Source organism: Galleria mellonella, unplaced genomic scaffold (genome assembly GCF_026898425.1).
Source record: "Galleria mellonella isolate WM207_F2 unplaced genomic scaffold, CSIRO_AGI_GalMel_v1 utg38, whole genome shotgun sequence".
Classification (NCBI taxonomy): Eukaryota; Metazoa; Arthropoda; class Insecta; order Lepidoptera; family Pyralidae; genus Galleria; species Galleria mellonella.
The window spans coordinates 2,235,777-2,255,514 of NW_026442090.1; the positions used below are offsets into that span (position 1 = coordinate 2,235,777).

General features: G+C 33.0%; 1 protein-coding gene across 1 annotated transcript in view; it reads right to left on the reverse strand.

Annotated features, from left to right (window-relative positions):
- The window catches only part of LOC113522247 (5-hydroxytryptamine receptor 2B), a 134,461-nt gene that overhangs the window by 61,259 nt on the left and 53,464 nt on the right, over nucleotides 1-19,738 (reverse strand). The window contains exons 2-3 of the mRNA XM_052897842.1: nucleotides 8,452-9,199; nucleotides 3,805-3,907 (exon numbers count right to left, since the gene is read on the reverse strand). Of these exons, the coding sequence (XP_052753802.1) occupies nucleotides 3,805-3,907; nucleotides 8,452-9,112 (764 nt within the window). The 5' untranslated portion in view covers nucleotides 9,113-9,199. The remainder of the gene's footprint in view (nucleotides 1-3,804; nucleotides 3,908-8,451; nucleotides 9,200-19,738) is intronic.

A 19,738-nucleotide genomic window follows, 5' to 3' on the forward strand; every position in this document is an offset into this window, starting at 1 on the left:
ACTGGTGCCCCGCCAGCGTATACCGTTAGTGCAGGCGGGGTTACCATACCATTTTCACCCATAAAAAAAATGCTGTGTAACTATTTATAATATTCCAGGGTTACTATTGCATTATCATCCATTAAAAAAAATACCCATAGTACTATCGCCCAAAGGAATCGTACCCAAAAATCTTCGCAAGCAGTTAGATATTTTACAAATTCCTTCCTACACATTAGATTTGTTACAGAAAGTGTATACCTCAATACCAGTAGCATAGTTAGAAAATTTCTTTCTTCATCATCGTCATCGTCAACTATATCAACTATGCTTGGCTAAGGCCCGCATGGCTAAACATTTCACCCCCATAAAAAGGGAGATGTTAAATAGAATATACTATTAAAGTAATAATAATATTTATAATTATTATAATAATATTATTAATATTTAATAAAAAATTTATAAAATTACATTACAAATCATATGAAAAAAAACTTGAATTAAGAAACGTCCCCTTTGGGGGGAAAGGGATTGTTACTAATGGAGACTGAGAATCCTATTGCTAGCAATATACCCAACCAGGTTGACCTCCTCGCAGTTCTCCCTGGAAACTATCATGGTTAATTCCTGATGAATTCATCATGATGAGCTAACTGGCCTGTTTTCATTCTCATCTATCACCCTTCACTAGTACTCCGCAAGCGTGGGGTTACCATACCATTTTCACACATAAAAAAAAACCATACCCTTTATAGTAGTCGATTGAATATTCATTTCAAATTTCGAGTTATAACGATGCGGGGAAGATTAAATTAATCCAATACGTGAATATGTGATGTGACTTTTTTCATTACTCATTCAAAGCGAAATAAGTGAAAAGTAATTTCGCCAAAATATATTGCGTGCGTTAATCATGTTTGCGCAAGGCTCCTTCCGTATCTCGGCGTAATATACCGGAATACGCACCAAATGGGGGCCCAGGTTTTCCATGCTAATCTTGATTAGAAAAAAAAAGATTTGCAAATAAATTATTTGTACAGACGTTTCAATATACAACTCATAAACAAGTTTGCTGACATACAAATAAAAATTTTGATTTTTTTTTTATATTACTTAGAATGGCAAACAAGCTAACGGCCCACCTGATGGAAAGTGGTAACCGTCGCCTATAGACATGAGCAGTACCATGAACTAAGATTGTGTCCCATAAAATAACGACATCAATTGTGACCAACCAGTTATTTTGATTTCAGACCTAAACTACTAGATCAATTTTGATAAAAATTTTAAAGACCAGTCCATAAGTATGTTCATTCAAATAAAAAAACATAATTTTCTAAATCGGTTATTGCCGAAGTTATAAGGTAACAAACATAAAAAAAAATTACAACCGAACTGAGAATCTTCTTTCTGAAGTCGGTTAAATATACGGCGACAATCGTGATAGAGTTAATATTGATAAATCTCATTAAAAACAAACAAACAACGAGGTTTTTCATTAACACATTAGATTTAAAGGAACTATTAGAATTTAGAACGCAGGATCGTGTATCTACTATACATATAACGATGCTAGGAAATAAGCAGGATTTTGCTCTGCTTTTGCTCTCTTAAATGACACAAAATTAATATGAAACAGTCACGTGAGTGATATATATATATATATATATATATATATATATATTCTCTATGTGGTTCTTTATCCTTATCCAATATTAGATGATTAAAAAACACATTCAACAAAGGAACTGTTTGTTTCTTATAAATATAATGAATATGTCAAAATATTATTTGATTTTATAAAAACAGCTGTCATTCTGAAATATAATAATTTGCTTTCAAATCAGCAAACTCTAAATTTAATTTAAATTATTTTTTTAACTTATGTTCACATTCGGCAAACGATAAAACACACACAAAAATATACAATGGAATTAAAAACCTCTTTTTTGGGAAATTGTTGAAAATAAAAAGTTAAATCTGAAGGGTTTCGAGCGCATGAAACTTTAGCAATAATACCCCAATCGGGAACTCATTAAGAGAAAGAACCACAGATACTGTTCATAATAAAAGTTTTTTCAGAGAGTTTCATCCTAAAATTATATTTAATGTGAATATTTAAATCATTCGTTTACAATACTTCGTGAAATCTGTGTAAGTCAGATTATATTTTCAAATATTATATATTTATTTTAAAAGTAAATTTAAACTTTATTTTGCCACTGATATAATCTAACTAAGAAATTATTTATTTAGCACACCTGCAATGCCGTAGGTGTTGTGGGTGACCATGGGCGGCGGTAGTCACTTACCATCAGGTGAGCCGCATGCTCGTTTGCCCCCTGTGTTGTAAAAAAAAAAAAAAAAAAATACACAGATACTGTTTATTGTTTCCTCTAAAAGATTACAGTAGTAAACTTATTATAGGTACAAACAATTACAAATGATCAAAAGTGAGAAAGCAATGAGCGACCTCATCGCTAAGAACGATCTCTTCCAAGCAATCTTTGGATGGAGAGAAAATATAAGATTTAGTTATAAATTTTGTTTATTTATTTATTCATTAGTACATATATGTGTACATTGCAGACTTAAAAGCATTCTCTTCCAGTCAGCCATAGAGATATGTCAGAATACTCGAATGTTAATATTGATATACCTACATACTACAATTACATACAATTAACGTATTTCTTTAGTTTTTATTCTAATGTGAAATGTATTATAAAATAATAATAATATATCAAACATTTTAAATATAAAAATTCAATGGAACTCAATGAAGAAAATAAAAACGATAATTCTAACTGATCCAAAGCTGTTTCAATATAAATCTCAATTAATATTCAAATCAGATCTCTAACGAGACAGGAAGAGATAACTGAGTATTACAGTTCAAAAGCTAGGTTGTTTAAATCCTTACTAATATTATAAATTTTAAAGTGAGTATATTTGTTTATTACATCGTAACGCCTTAACGGCTTAAACAATCCCTATATAATTTAGTATAAAGCTACTACGTGTACTATGGAATGTAGAAACGTAGGTTACTATTTATGCCTATCAATAAACATATCCCAGTCAGCCGGACAAAGTCGCAGTTAAAAGATATATAGTTAGATAGTAGATCGGTAAATCATCATCTGTCCCCAACTGAACATAGACTACCCTCTTGGAGCATTTTGCCAGTAATTGCCATGCTTGGCAGGTAAATTAGCAATCGCAGTTAGACCTTGATTATGTTTCACCAGGGACACTATTGCCCAACCCTCGACCGTATCGAATATAAACAATCTTTATTCAAAAAGACTTGATTACCAGCTCTTTTAAATCGTCATTGTTTTATGATTGTACTGCTAGGTTCGGGATATTGTTATCTGCTGAGAAGAACTCGCAAGAAATTAAAATCCCTTAGTTACCTCTTACGACACCCATGGAAAAAGAAGGAGTTGCCCATTTTATGCCGAGACTACATGGCTATTTTTTTTTATGGGTGAAAATTGTTTGGTAACCCCGCTTGCACTAACGGGATAAGCTGGCGGAGCACCAGTGAAGGGTGATAGATGAGAATGAAAACAGGCCAGTTAGCCATTCACTAGGAATTAACCACGATAGTTTCCAGGGAGAACCGCGAGGAGGTCGACCTGGTTGGGTATATAGCTAGCAATGGGATTCTCAGTCTCCATTACTGGGATTGTTAGTAATGGAGACTGATATCCCATTGCTAGCTATATACCCAACCAGGTCGACCTCCTCGCGGTTCCCCCCACTACATGCTTATTTGGTAAATAAATATACAAAATTTTAGAATATTTTAAGACAAACCTGCCAATGCTGATGAAGCACATATGCATGATGCTGGCGGAGCAGGCTAGCACGTCGCATGTCACGTACACATTGCACCATACCACGCCAAGCGGCCAGTACCCTGGTGAAGAAGAAAATTCAATGTTCACTATTTGTGTTGTGACGTCCTGATGATATTTCATTATATTGATTATAGTATTAACAATATTATTAAAAATGCATGCAGTTAATTTTTTCCCCTTTCCTGTCGTGACCATGACGTGGTGCAATCCACGTCGAAATGGCGGCAATAAAAAAGCATGTATGTATGTTAGGTACTATATACCTGCAAAGGTCCAAAAAGAGAAAGGGATTGTTAATAATGGATAATAACAGCCTCATTGCTAGCAACCTATCATGTCGACCTCTACGTGGGTCCCCCTGAAAACCATTATGATTAATTTGTGTCACAGCCAAATGACCTGCCTTCATCTTCACCAATCATCCATCACTGGTGCCCCGCCAGCGTATACTGATAGCGCAGGCGGGATTTTTTATTATTATATTTTATTATTTATGTGATTTATATAAAGACAGTGAATCAAAGTACAAATACTTTAAATAATCTTTAGAAATGTTTCAAATTTGAAAGAGAGTTTGTATGTTATCTTATAATGCTTTAATGAGTTAACAAATAAGTATGTTTGGTATAGAAATACTATGTATATAAAGTGGAAAAGGATATAGGCTTCTTTTTACCCCGGTCAGTGATTTATCCAGGACGCGCGGTGAAGTCACGGGTAAAAGCTAGTATCGTACAATCGAAAGAATACACTTATTTTATTCATGGGCATAAGAGTATGGTTACTCGTAATATTTTTTTTTTTATACAACTTAGAATGGCAAACAAGTTGACGGCCCACCTGATGTAAAGTGGTAACCGTCGCCTATAGACATGAGCAGTACCATGGACATAACAGAGTATACTATTTCGCCCATGATACCCACCATGCGTTGCCATTCCTGAGGACTCAGGTGTTATTCCTCTGTACACAGTAAATTCACGCCATATCCCACCCTTCAAACCGAAACACAGCCATGCAAACACAATTGCTTCACGGTTGAAACACGAATGGGACAGAGGTAACCAAGCAATCGACTTTTGTACAAAGCCTCTCTCTGGTAAATATTTAAATGGGTTCCTCCTAGAGTAGGTAATTTCGGGGCATTGTCATTGTATGCATAGCATTTCGGCTGTGCTCAAAACAATGTCTGACAGTATATCATGGACTTTTGTTAAGAAGTTTTATTTTTTTTCGCTTCATAATAACATTGTAGTATTGTTTTTTTATTATTATTTTATTTGTAATATTATGTATCAAAAGCTATAGTTAATTACAATAAAATTTATTACTTTAAAAAACCTTTTACTTTCAATAAAACAGACTTCCTTTCATCATCATCATATTAGCCACTAATTGTCCACTATTGAATATAGGTTTCCCCTATAAGGAGGGTTTTTCTAGTAGTCGCCACGCTTAGCAGACAGGTTAGCAATCGCAGTTAGGACTTCCTGATATTTTAAGAGGAACGCTGCTGCTCATCATCTAAGTTCACTTAGTCGCCTCTTACGACACCCAATGGAAAGAAAGAAGAAGGGTGGTTCGTTATACCAGGACCACAGAACAATACTTCCTTTAGATAGACATAAATACGTATAGATTCCAGACACTCTTGTAGTAAACATATATTTAACATTAATCTATATATAGCAAGGCCAACTTTTTTATGGCAATACTGATATATTCTACTAAAAGATATATATAGGGACTATAATTTTAGTGTGCTATTACTATGTATTATTACTATGTTTCTTACTAATGGTTTCGATTAAAGTGCCCCACGAACTTTCATAGGATCCACTAAATGTAGCAAAGTGTTGCAATATATTCCTTTTATGGGCCCTTTCTAAGCTATGACGTTTTGTATGGGGTGGAGAATTCTATGTATAGTAATATTTTTTTCTTTTGCATTGTATGAATAGCTGTGATCATTGTATTTAATGACGAAGGAAAGAAAAAAGTTTTATTTTTTTTTGCCTAGTGTGGGGCCCATTGTATCTTGTGTTTTTGTCAAATAATAAATTTCTATTTCAGCAAAATATTCGAGACACACGAAGGAGTAATAAACCAACTTACAGTACTATTTAAACTAATTGGCTGAATAAAATAAATTATATTACATTCCTTAATATTTTTATTATTCTTATATTATTATTATATACCTTCGTAATGGTTAAATGATACAAAAAAAATTTAAATTAAATTATTGTTATTTATGTTTTCAATATTTTTTACGCTTGACCTAAGCAGATTTTGTAAGGTACTTTTAATTTATAAGATCAAATATTTATACCCTAAATCATAATAAATAAAATTATTATTAATAATAATAATAAAAATCATCTACATCATATCAGCCTTTAACTGCATGGCACTGTTGAACATAAGCCCGCTTGTGGAATTTTGCCAGTCCGCCTGCCAAGCTTGGAAACATGCTTGACAGGGGGACTGGCAACCGCAGTAAGGCTTTACAGATGTTTTAAGAGAAACGATTTTTGTACAAATTCTTTCTCTATATATATATATATATATATATATATATATATATATATATATATATATATATATATATATATATATATATATATATAATCGTTTATTAAAACATGTTTCTTTGATGTCTAATTTCACCCTGAATAAACAAAATAGATAAAAAAATAATAATTCCTCGACGGGAGCCTAATACGACAGGATTCGAACCCGTGTCCCGCATTTCTCAGCTATCAGGGCCGAGGGTTAAATTTTTCGGTCTAATATTTAACATTCCGGAATGCAGAGGGAGACTTTGTACAAAAGTCGATTGCTTGGGTACCTCTGTCCCATTCGTGTTTCAACCGTGAAGCAGTTGTGTTTGCATAACTGTGTTTCGGTTTGAAGGATGGGATATGGCGTGAATTTACTGGGTACAGAGGAATAACACCTGAGTCCTCAGGAATGGCAACGCATGGGGGGTATCATGGGCGAAACAGTATACTCTATTATGTCCATGGTACTGCTCATGTCTATAGGCGACGGTTACTACTTTCCATCAGGTGGGCCGTCAGCTTGTTTGCCATTCTAAGTAGTATAAAAAAAAAAAAAAAAAAAAAAAAAAAAATGCAGGACAATCGTTATAAAATTCTTACAAAGCTGTAAAGTTACAGAATGGCCTTCGTTTTATTTTATATTATCTTACTTATACAATAAAATTTCAATTATATATGGCAAATATATTAGAAGAAATTAATATTAGGCTTTAAAAACAACAATAGAAAGCAAAACAACGATAGTTTTTAGAAATTTTGTCTGTCTGTCTGTATGTTTGTTCCAGTATCACGCAAAAACGACTGCACCAAATTGGATGCGGCTTTTGGTTATTTTAAAAAACCCAATAAGTGGTTGGCATTTATAAAACAATTAAAAATAATTAAGATTGTTTTTCACAACAAATACTGGCGAAACCAAAAATTTTATTCTAAAGTAACTTTGATAAAATTTTTATGCGACTAATCTTAAAATATATCGGGTAATATATAATCTAAAAAATCTGTTACCTCTTTCCATCAAGTGGGCTTGTTTATCATTCTTAGTTGCATAAAATATATCCTTTCAGGGAAAGAAATAATTTTGGAAAATATTTTTTTTTTATAAATGACGAAGTTACGCGTATGGGATAACAAACACAAAAATATTCCTCCTTTTTTGAAGTCAGTTCAAAAAAGCAAAAGTCGAGCATTGATTTGAAAGTTTTTTAAACCCATATATTGGTAAGAAGGCGGACGTATTGCAGTTAACTGCGCGCGGTAGAAAGCACGTCCTTTTAGAAAGTTAAAATACCCAGTTTATTTCCCATAAAATGCTAGGAAAGCAGATCCATGCAAGAGCTGTTGGTTAACGTTATATACTGTTCTCAAGAAATTTATTTTCAAGCTGACTACAAAAACTATCTCTCGGCTTTACGCACACGTATTCGCACAGAATTTGGCTATTTAAAAAACACTTGCATTTAATCGCAGTGCATGCTTTATTATATTCACAAATTATTATTAGCCTAATATAATAAATCACCAGAGGGAGACTTTGTACAAAAGTCGATTGCTTGGGTACCTCTGTCCCGTTCGTGTTTCTACCGTGAAGTAGTTGTGTTTGCATGGCTGTGTTTCGGTTTGAAGGGTGGGATATGGCGTGAATTTATAGAGTACAGAGGAATAACATCTGAGTCCTCAAGAATGGCAACGCATGGGGGTATCATAAGCAAAACAGTATACTCTGTTATGTCCATGGTACTGCTCATGTCTATAGGCGACGGTTACGACTTTCCATCAGGTGGACCGTCACCTTGTTTGTCATTCTAAGTTGCATAAAAAAAAATGCAATAATTTGATTTTTGGATGAATGGATGGATGTTGTTTGATATTTTTTAACGCAAACACTACTCAATGTATTTGCAATGAAATTTGGTACACAGGCAAGTTATTTTATAACTTAGCACATAGGATACTTTATTTATATATGTATATTCACGCAGGTAAAACTGTACAATACAGCCAGTATTAAATAATATTTGAAGTGTAATTTAACTCACCTAAAAATCCAGGTATCGCTCCCATTGGCATCACAAATAGACTGACGAGCAGATCAGCTATCGCCAACGACAGCAGGAAATAGTTTGTCACATTTTGCAATCTCTTATCCAAACACACAGCCAAACACACCAATATATTACCGACACCCCCAGCGACTATAAATAATATCACAAATAGAAAACTCCAATCATACCCCGTCTTACTTCCTAACGGATCGTCCGACGTATTACGGAAATTCCATCCACATTGGAAACTGTCAAGTACGTTATTTACAATGTTGCTATTAGTTACATCAATGTACAACGTCCTATTGAAATTCTCACTATAACAGAGTAAGGTGTCCCATTCACAAATGTCGAAGTACGGCAGTCGTAACCATAGACTCTTTAAAGCACTCTCGAAGACCACCGTATACATGTTCAACTTGAATCCAGAGTTACATACACTACCGTTAACAAGGCCCATCGTATCATTGATACACGCATTGCAATTGTAAAGTGTTTCATTTTGAATATCAATATTTAGTTCACAGTTGTAATATATTGAATGTGCGTCGATTTCACAATCCAGTCCAGAGTATGTTGTGTTCCCACACCCTTCTCCGGTTGTTAAGTGACATTGTAAATCCTGGCTTGTGTATTCGAATGTGTAATTCGTCATATCCAATTTCTATAACATGACGATGCTAGGTCACATCTGAAGGCATTTTTGTTTGACATCACTAAGCTTTCATTGCTTTTCCACCATCTGTAACAAAGAGAATAGATCTTTAATTGAATTGTAATAAAGGTGTTAATAGAAAAATAATGCTGAGTAATGTTACTTTCTATTATTCAGATATTATAATAGAAAATAACTTTCTACCAGTGCAGAACCATTATCTTCTGAAAACTACACGGGAACCTTATGGTGCCATAATAAAGTAAGCAATGTGAAACTCTTATCATTTCTTTACATCTATCTAGCTTTTAAAATTTAGCTGTACTTGCTTATATAATTCAGGTCCTTTGGTTTGCATAATAAAGTCTCGGGTTCGATTCTTGGTCTATTAATTTAGGAAATGAACCATTCTAAATTGGCTGAAGTCTAATTGTACTCCTATATGTCCATTACTTAGCTCCTCATAAAATTAGGTAACCTAGCTTGAGTATAACGCCATTCGTATGACTGTATGATAATAATGCGATATGTCGCCGTTAATTAATAGTACAAACACTCTATTTAAATTATGAAAGGGACTGGCTGAAAACCAGCGCTGTGCAGCTGTATACATTGCACTGGGACACTCACTGCATCAGTTGAGCCAGTTCCTTTTGCCTAATATGAAACACTTCTTATACATAACTAAATTTTCTGTTATGTGTTTTTCTAGCAATAAATATTTTCTGTTCTATTCTATTTATTGATCCAAAAAATAGTTCATTTGTGTACTAAATTTCATTTAAATCCATATAGCCATTTAACCATAATTAAAATCAAATGCTAAAGTTTTACATTTATATTTTTAAGTAATATTTGGCAACCCTGGTTATAATATCGTCAGAGAGTCGCTCAACTACAAAGTTTAAAAACTGTGATGCTGCAGTACCGTAGAGACCTGTAGAGACTGCTTACAGTCTTAAACAACATACAGATACAAGCCTCATACTTATATTATACCCTCCCTTTTAACCCAAGCCTAATAAAATTTACTCAGACCAAATTACGGACGACCTAGTTAGAATAATGAAATTTTAATCATATTTTTTCCAGGCATATAAAATTTTAACTGTCCTGAGTACATTAGAAAAAACTCCTCTGTAATACTATGCGTTTCGCACGTTTACTTTTAATTATACACAGAGTAAATTTACGAGGTGTTTTAAAACCTGAAATGAGAAGTATAAGGGATAAGTAACGTTTATTTTCTGTGTTCTGAAATTAGGTCGCGCACGGCGGAGGCGGTGGTCGTTTTATACCGCTACCCCTTGATTTACTTAGGTGTTTTCCGTTTTTCTCACACAAAAATGACAAATAACAACTGCTTAATGGACCGAGCGGAGTGTACGTGTTTCAGATTACATACAATGGACTAATATTTAATTTCCTTTTATGAAAATACCGTATTGGGTAATTATAAGTAATTAAAGTTAGACACAAAAACAGCGATTCTAAAGATTGTAGGCCGTAGGTTTAGTTTGGAATTCATCTATCCAAGTTAGAATACATTTCCACAGATTTTTGTTTACCTATATTTTATAACCTTTAACTAGTGCGTGTTGCCAGTAATGGCTTATGGAACCGAAACATGGTTCTACACGATTGCCCGTATACAAAAGCTTCAAGTTATTTAGTGGACTACAGAGATGGCTTTTTTTTATGGATGAAAATGGTATAGTAACCCCGCCTGCGCTAACGAGATACGCTGGCGGAGCACCAGTGAAGGGTGGTCGATGAGAATGAAAACAGACCAGTTAGTCCATCATGATGAATTCATCAGGAATTAACCATGATAGTTTCCAGGGGGAACTGCGAGGAGGTCGACCTGGTTGGGTATATTGCTAGCAATGGGATTCTCAGTCTCCATTACTAACAATCCCTTTCCCCCCTATGAAGAGGGCTATGCTCGGAGTCTTTTTGCATGATAGAATCCGAAACGAGAATATCCGCAAAAAAACCAAATTAACCGACATAGACCGAAGGATAAGTAAGTGAACATGTCCCGATCACGCGGACAAAGTCGCAAGTAAGTAAGTAAAAGCTAATTGTTTATTATATTACAATCTTAACATAATGTTTTCACACATTTGACAAGAAATAACGTATTACAATACTAAATATATCTTCAAATAAGTTATTAGACATTATTTAAAACATTGTAATTGACTTTGTGTCTACTATTTTGAGTCCTTCGTTCTCAAATATGACCTTATTAACCCACTCGGCCCACGTCGCCTTGCCCTCTAAATTATTATGTAAAGTGGTCCCGCTACTTAAGCCCTGTAACTACGTACCTCCATTAAAGCGAACTTTAAACGGGTTTGAATCTGGTCAAAGGGAGTTTTAGAGCTTTCAATGGTAGAAATTACATAGTTTAATTTCGCTGTACACTGTACTTCGTTAAAGACAAAATAAAACGCTTTGTTTGATAATTAAACGAGATTATCCTGGTTTCTTTTTTATTTTTTGTTTTATCTGACAGTGAGAGATTTGTACAAAAATCATTTGCTTGGATCATCATGGTCATCATTTCAGCTATTATCCGTCCACTGCTGGACATAAGCCTTCCCCATAGGCTGTCATAAAGAACGGTCCTGAGTCAACTGCATCCACTGACTCCCTGAAACGCATTTCAAGTTGTCACTCCATGTAGTGGGAGGTCGTCCTACACTGTGTTTACCCGTACGTGATAGCTACTTAAGAACCTTTCTTCCCCATCGGTTGTCAGTTCTTCGAGCTATATAACCAGCCTATTGCCACTTCAGCTTGCTTATCCTTCGGGCTATGTCGGTTATTTTGGTTCTTTTGCGGATATACTCGTTTCGGATTCTATCACGCAGAGAGACTCCGAGCATAGCCCTCTCCATATCCCGCTGAGTAACTTGTAGCTTTTGCATACGGGCGATCGTGTAGGATCTCGTTTCGGTTTCGTAAGTCATTTCGGTTTGAAGTGTGGGATGTGGCAGTGTAAATACAAGGTATAGAGGCATAAGACTATAGTTCTCATGAATGGTAACACATGAAGGTACCATAGATGTCACAGTGTATACTGTGATAGTAATGATTCTATTCATACCTATTGGCGACGATTACCGCTACCCATAATAGACCATAGCATGTTTGGATTTTACGTCCAAAAAAAATTTATTATATGTATGTTTAACAGATATCATCTAGTACCATACTAAGGAGAAATGTGGCGTCCATCTTTTAAAAATTATATTTATACTAAGTATATACTGCGCCCTTCGCACGTGAATCAATAAGTACATAAAGTATCTTGTATACTAAATTAGAATATAACCTATCCAGGTACCAAATTTCATTCTAATCCGTTCAGTAGTTTATGCGTGAAAAAATAACAAACATTCATCCATCCGTTGTTATAAACTTTTGCATTTAAAATATTCATCATCATCATCATCATCATCATATCAGCCGTTAACTATCTACTACTGTACATAGACCTCCCCTAAAAGGAGTTTGCCAGTAGTCGCCACGCTTGGCAGGTGGATCAGCATTTGAAATATTAATAAAATTTATTTATGTTTCTGTAATAAGAATTATTATATACCAGAGGGAGACTTTGTACAAAAGTCAATTGCTTGGGTACGTCTGTCCCATTCGTGTTTCAACCGTGAAGCAGTTGTGTTTGCATGGCTGTGTTTCGGTTTGATGGGTGGGATATGGCGTGAATTTACTGGATACAGAGGAATAATACCTGAGTCCTTAGGAATGGCAACGCATGGGGGGTATCATGGGCGAAACAGTATACTCTGTTTTGTCCATGGTACTGCTCATGTCTATAGGCTACGGTTACCACTTTCCATCAGGTGGGCCGTCAGCTTGTTTGCCATTCTAAGTTGTATAAAAAAAAAAATTTATTTTCATAAAATACAAAATTTGTTAACCTCGAATAATCAAAGATGACAAAATTAAAAGAGTGCAATACTTTTCTGTTATAGATGAAGAAATAATCTTAATTTGTGAATACGAAATTCACAAACATTTTAAATCAATCTTTTCTTATGATCCCATAATCCTACGGAACACAGAAATATAGATGTATTTATTGAAGAATATATATTGAAAATGCTTGGAGAACATCATGTCAGCCAATAAGCCGTTATACAACTCTATCAGGCAGAGCGGATAACGTGGAATCGAAGTGGAAATTACATACATGGATACATACATATACAAATTGGTACATATAACAGGAATGGCATATATATGAAATAGAAAAGAAATGCTATTTTCAGCTTTCAAATAATCATACATTTTTTTTTATACAACATAGAATGGCAAACAAGCTGACGGCCCACCTGATGGAAAATGATAACCGTCGCCTATAGACATGAGCAATACCATGGAGTATACTCTGTTATGTCCATGATACCCTCCATGCGTTGCCATTCCTGAGGACTTGTTAGGAGGTGTTATTCTTCTGTACCCAGTAAATTCACGCCATATCCCACCCTTCAAACCGAAACACAGCCATGCAAACACAACTGCTCCACGATTGAAACACGTTTTGATACATACACAAAGGCAAGATATAAATGAATACATATACAAAAAAAAAGGAATATACATACAAGAAGTAACATAAATTTTCATTTCGTGCATTTGCCACAATAGTATAAAATAGTCACAACTTAGTTTACTACTTGGCCTTTAAAAAAAGAGCAAAACACTGATATTCTGTTGTGGCCAATATATTCTATGCTGTAAAACTAATTTCACGTTAATCTACAATAAGACGTTAATGGGGGAAAAGATATTATTAGTAATGGAGACTGAGAATAACATTGCTAGCAATATACCCAACCAGGTCGGCCTCCTCGCGATTCTCCCTGGAAACTATCATGGTTAATTCCTGATGAATTCATCATGATGGGCTAACTGGCCTGTTTTCAGTCTCATCTATCACTCTTCACTGGTGCTCCGCAAGTGTATCCCGTTAGCGCAGACGGGGTTACCATACCATTTTTACCCATCAAAAGAAAAAATAAGACGTTAATAATTTTCTACCGACTTCAAAAAGGTTCACAATTCAGTTTTATTTATTTATTTTATATTCACAACTCGTTTTTTATGTTTCAAATAATTTGAAAATTTTTTTTTAGATGAGAGTATATACTTAAAGATTGGTCCCATATAAATTTCATCACAATCGGTTCAGTAATTTAGTTTTGTTAAAAATAACAAATTTTGCCACAATTGATGTCGGATTTTTGTGGAACACATGTTATTGTTTTATTGTGTAAGGTATGGAGGAAATAAAATATTTGAAAAATTTTAAGAAAAAGTGAAAAATTTGGGTTAAAAAAGCAAATAAACCCCATTTACAATCATGTTTTAAAACATCTAAAACAAAACAATTTTATTTTTTTTAATAATCTTTATCTTCAGCCTTCTATAACTATTTTGCTAATTACGTTATTTTACAGTGGCGCCACCTTCGCAATGCATTACATAAACTTCTCTATTTTAATATAACAAAATGAGGGAGAAATGCAATAAAGTCCGTCAATAACCATAGTCAATATTATGTCCGGCTCCAGAGATGCACTTCAACTTGAGTTTACTACGACCATGATCATATACAGAACAATAAAGCTGTATGCACATATTCGTAGCACTTGACAAGGTTATGACCGCTATCGTCGTGCTATTACAGTGTAACGAGTCGGGTTGTTTTTTAACACACTTCAAAAACCACTTTGGATCTCAATTCAAAGATAGTGTTCAAGGTTTAAACAAAATATCATATTCTTCCAATAAAATCTTTATTAAATATTGTTAATTAATTAAAACATAAAACATATAAATAATAAAAACTCTTTATTGCACACAATAGAGATTTATACAAGGAATATTTATACAGAATGTGCATATACAAAAGGCGGCCTTATTCTTAAAAGCAATCTCTTACAGGCAACCTGGCATAAATAGTAAATAAGTACCGAGAGAAAGGTAGATGGCGCAAGTCAGACACAGTAAATAGAAAAAAAGTAACCAAATAAAAGGCATATTATTCTAAATATCATTTACATAAGACTAAATTACATAAATATATATACTCGTATAATATAAATAATAGTACATAAATATACTAATAGTTATGTATTTTGTTTTACACGACGCTGTAAAATAAGTCTATCCTGATTTCATAGAGTACTAAATAATATCCGTATTAATAATACGTAGAATAAAATAATATTATAAAATATGGAAGTGAAAGGAAAGATGTTTAAACATTAAACAAAGGTAAAAAATTCTTTAAGGTCACTGCCAACTGACAAATTTATAGGTATAGCTCTACCTGTATAATATAAGCAGGATACCGAGAGGTTTTACTGCATTTCCCCCCTAAATGACTATGGAGATTCTTCCACTAGAATAATATTGTCAGTAGTTGCCACGCTTGGCATGCGTGTTGGCAACTACAGTTAGGACTTGTAGATGTTTTAGGAGGAATGCTGCTGCCCATCCCTCAACCGTTAAGTTCCCTTAATCGCTTCTTACGACACCCACGGTAAAGAAAGGAGTAGCTTATTTTATGCCAGACTTGCACGATTTGTACGTATATATAATAATATTATATTAGGAAAATTGTTTCCAATTCAAATTTAAATTGACCTGATCTGCCAAATTGTTAATCCAATTACTTGCAACACTGAAATGAGAGCACGTTTTGTTTTGATGAAAAAAAATGTGTAAAATTTGTTTAGTTAAACGCCAAATTAGCTGACTAAATATTGACTTGTTTTTGACATTCTATTTCGCTCTATCTATATAATCTAAGGATATGATGTACTGATATGCCATATCTGTATCGAATTTTTATTTTTTATTTGTATTTTTAATATAAAATTTGACTCTCCTCTTAGGCCCATAATAGTTCTGTGATGATATTAGTGTAATTGATATTAATTCAAATGTTTGTTAAACACAATTCCAAATCTACTTGTAGACACATGTTTCTGTATTCTAAATGTAAACATTTCAAATCTAATATATTTACGAAATATTTCGTCGTTCATTGGTGGATTTATTTTATTCCGAAGTATATAATTATTATCTCTCTTCTGTTTTGTCTATATCTGTTTTATGTAAATTGTACTTTATTATTATTATTTATTTTTCTTTCTTTTCTTCACATATCAAGGTTCGTAGAAAAAAATGTACTCACCCATACGGGTTTTAACCATATGTGGGAGAGGTTCCAAGGAAGTAAGATGTAATGGTAGACGATGTAAAGTATTTTCTAGTAATGTGGCAGTGTGGTATTTAAGATTGTGGACTGTATTTAAGATTGTTTATAGTAGCACAGGTAATAAAATACTATACCAATAGTAATATACCCAGTATTTGTTAATGTGTGGATATTTATATATTCAATTTACTATTCAATATTATATTTGTCGTAGATAAAGTTATTGTTTTTTGAACAACAAACTATATTTCTTTATTAATATTACGAATGTACCTATTTCTATTTTCCTAATGTGATATATTTTATACCCATTCTAGAAATTCCTTACTTAGCCATAAAACAAAGGTCATGTGCATTTATGCAAATAAATATGTACATAAAATTCTTGTGGAAATTACTTCATTGTACAGCGGATAATTGCATGAATGTCTCATGCATACCAATCGCATACAAAGGCCATTAATTTATTTGATTCTGAAGTTTTAAGGGTACGGCAGCAATACGGGCTTTAAAAAAAAAATAATAGTAAGAGTGACAATATTATACTGCATTTTTTTATTTTTTATTTTACAAATTACGTCTATTTTTGTTATTATCATCTTGTTTAAATAAATAAAATCTAAATAATATGTTAAAAAACCAACTATAATCTCGGTCAAATCAAATACGAGAGATGTATTTGATTAATTAAAATTCATTGAAATCATCAAATCAGGTATTCAATTACATTTATTTATCAACAATTTTTTTTTTATTAAAATCCTAAAATCGGAGACATTTGGAAAACAATTGAAAAGCGTGATTTATTTGGAAACAATTATAAAAAAAATCTTTGTAACCATCCATTTTCATTACAAAACCTATCCGATCAATCAAACCATTTATGAAACCAGATAGAGCTGATTCGTGCCATTCTCGTCTGATATTACTTATTTCTTGTTACGAAACGAGTGGAATAAAATTTTATTACGCACCGCACAGATAGTTTCGCTGTTTTATTGCGTTGCTTTTTTAAAGTTCCATTTATATTCTTTTCGGAAATGTCCAAACGGAAATCATTACTCAATAAATTTCGACACGAGTTTTCCTAACTACTCTTCGACGACCGGCATTCAACATAAAAGAGGATATTAAATCCCAAATAAAAATTTAAATTGGACCAATATTATCAAATCTTTCATCATGAAAGAGCAAAAAAGATAAAGTACCAAAAGCCTATATCCTTAAATAGATCCCTGCTGTATTCACTTTCATAACTCTTCTCATACATATGCGTGGACTGTAAACTCTTGACTCCTGCATCATATAACATATTTTATCTTATTATTAGAGGATTTTAAAAGGTAAAACACGCCGTAACCTAGGCTGTACTATTGGCTACTAGAGCACCAGTGAGATACGATAGGTGAGGATGAAAGCAGGTCAGTTGACTCTACGTGACGAATTTTAAAAAAAAGTACCTAGTTTCTTTTTATTTTTACATTTTATTTTTATTCCACTAGTTTTGGAAACAGTGGACAATAAATCCAACAATTACACATCTTACTACATATTATTATGAACGCAGAAGTTTGTTAAGATGGATGAATGTTTTTTACTCTTTCACGCAAAAACTACAAAACGGATTTTAATAAAACTTGACACGTGTATAGATTATATCGTATCCTAAAACATAGAGTACTTTGTATAATGAGTCACACGAGCAAAGCTATGGGATATAGCTAGTTTGTAATATGAAAGCTTGTTGGCTGTGTTACCTTACTTATTACATTGGTCACTCGTAAAATACAATGTAAAACAAATAGATATTCAACTACGCGTATCTGTCAACATCGCTTTGTTTAATACGGTGTGTGCTGTCCGAGCAAATTGAATTTAGTAAGCAAATTCTATGTAGTGTTGTGCCATATATCGATATGTTATTTAAATATTTTATATGTCACTAATTAACAACTGTGAAAAAAATATTCAAGTTGGTTTTACTGTTTATTTTTTTATACAACTTGGAATCTCGAACAATTGTCAAAACATCACCTACGAACAAACGACACTACGAATTTCACAGCACTATGATTCCTAGTACCTATTATGTGCTGTCATTCCTAAGAACTAAGATATTATAACTCTGTTCCTTGTAACTTCTACCTAACCAACAAAATTCTACCCTATCAACTAAAATTATATCGTACAATTCAACTGCTTAGCGACAAAAATGCAAGAAAAATGGTAACCATGCAAATGACTTATGACTTAATCAAAGAATATCTACTGTATTATTATTCTATATAATAAACAATACATCATTATAAATGTAAAAGTGAATTTGTTTTTTACCTCTTGACTCTTCAATGAATCAAGCAATAATTATGAAATTTAGCAACATGTACGCCAAATGCTATTAAGCATTCAAGATAGAGAAGAATATAGGCTACTTATTAAGAATTCTAGTAATATTATAAATGGGAAATTTAGTGAAGATGTTTATATGTTTGTTTCTTGATCACTCTTAGATGACTTAACAGATTTGAATGAAATTTAGTACACAAATACGTCATTATACTAATATTATATTAATAATAACATAGGATATTTTAGTTACTGATATACTGACGGAAAAAGCCGCGTGAAATTGCTAGTAAAAACTATAAATTTGTAACGCACATTTATATGCTTAAACGTAAAACTTGACAACACATAAAAGCAGGCCTAAGCTCTCAAGAGTAGTACCGAATAAAAAGTAGACTAACGTACGCTCAGTATGTTACAAAAGTCCGTGAAATATCTCATTTTTCATGAAATATAAAAAAAGAGATGTTTTATATTTATGGAGATTAATCACAAATGAATGGAACAGCTCAATCTAAATTTACGACGTGCCGTCAAATCGAGTGGTACCCATTTAGACGCACTTATCTTTATATGCCTATTTCAAGATATGAATGAGCATTTTTACTGTTTTACAGGAAGATTCACTTAACTATGATTTGTGTTTCGTACTATAATAATATTTCGCATAAAACTAAATTAAGAAATGACAGATACATTTTGATTAGTAAAAATTGTTTACCCTTTTCAAAGTTCTCGATGTGTCAGTGTTTTTTAAGTATATGTTCCACAATAACTTAGGATATAATTCTTTTGCTAACTATATACATATATGCAGTATACATTGCTTTGGGCATGCAATAAATTTAAAATTGGTAATTAATAATTATATATTATAAAAGCATTTCAATACTCTTAAATATAACATAATTGAAAATAAATATGAATTATTTAGCAATATAATTATATATATAACAGAGAGCAATCAAAATCAAATTATATACATGATAAGCAAGTAGATATCATTTTGTTTACATTAT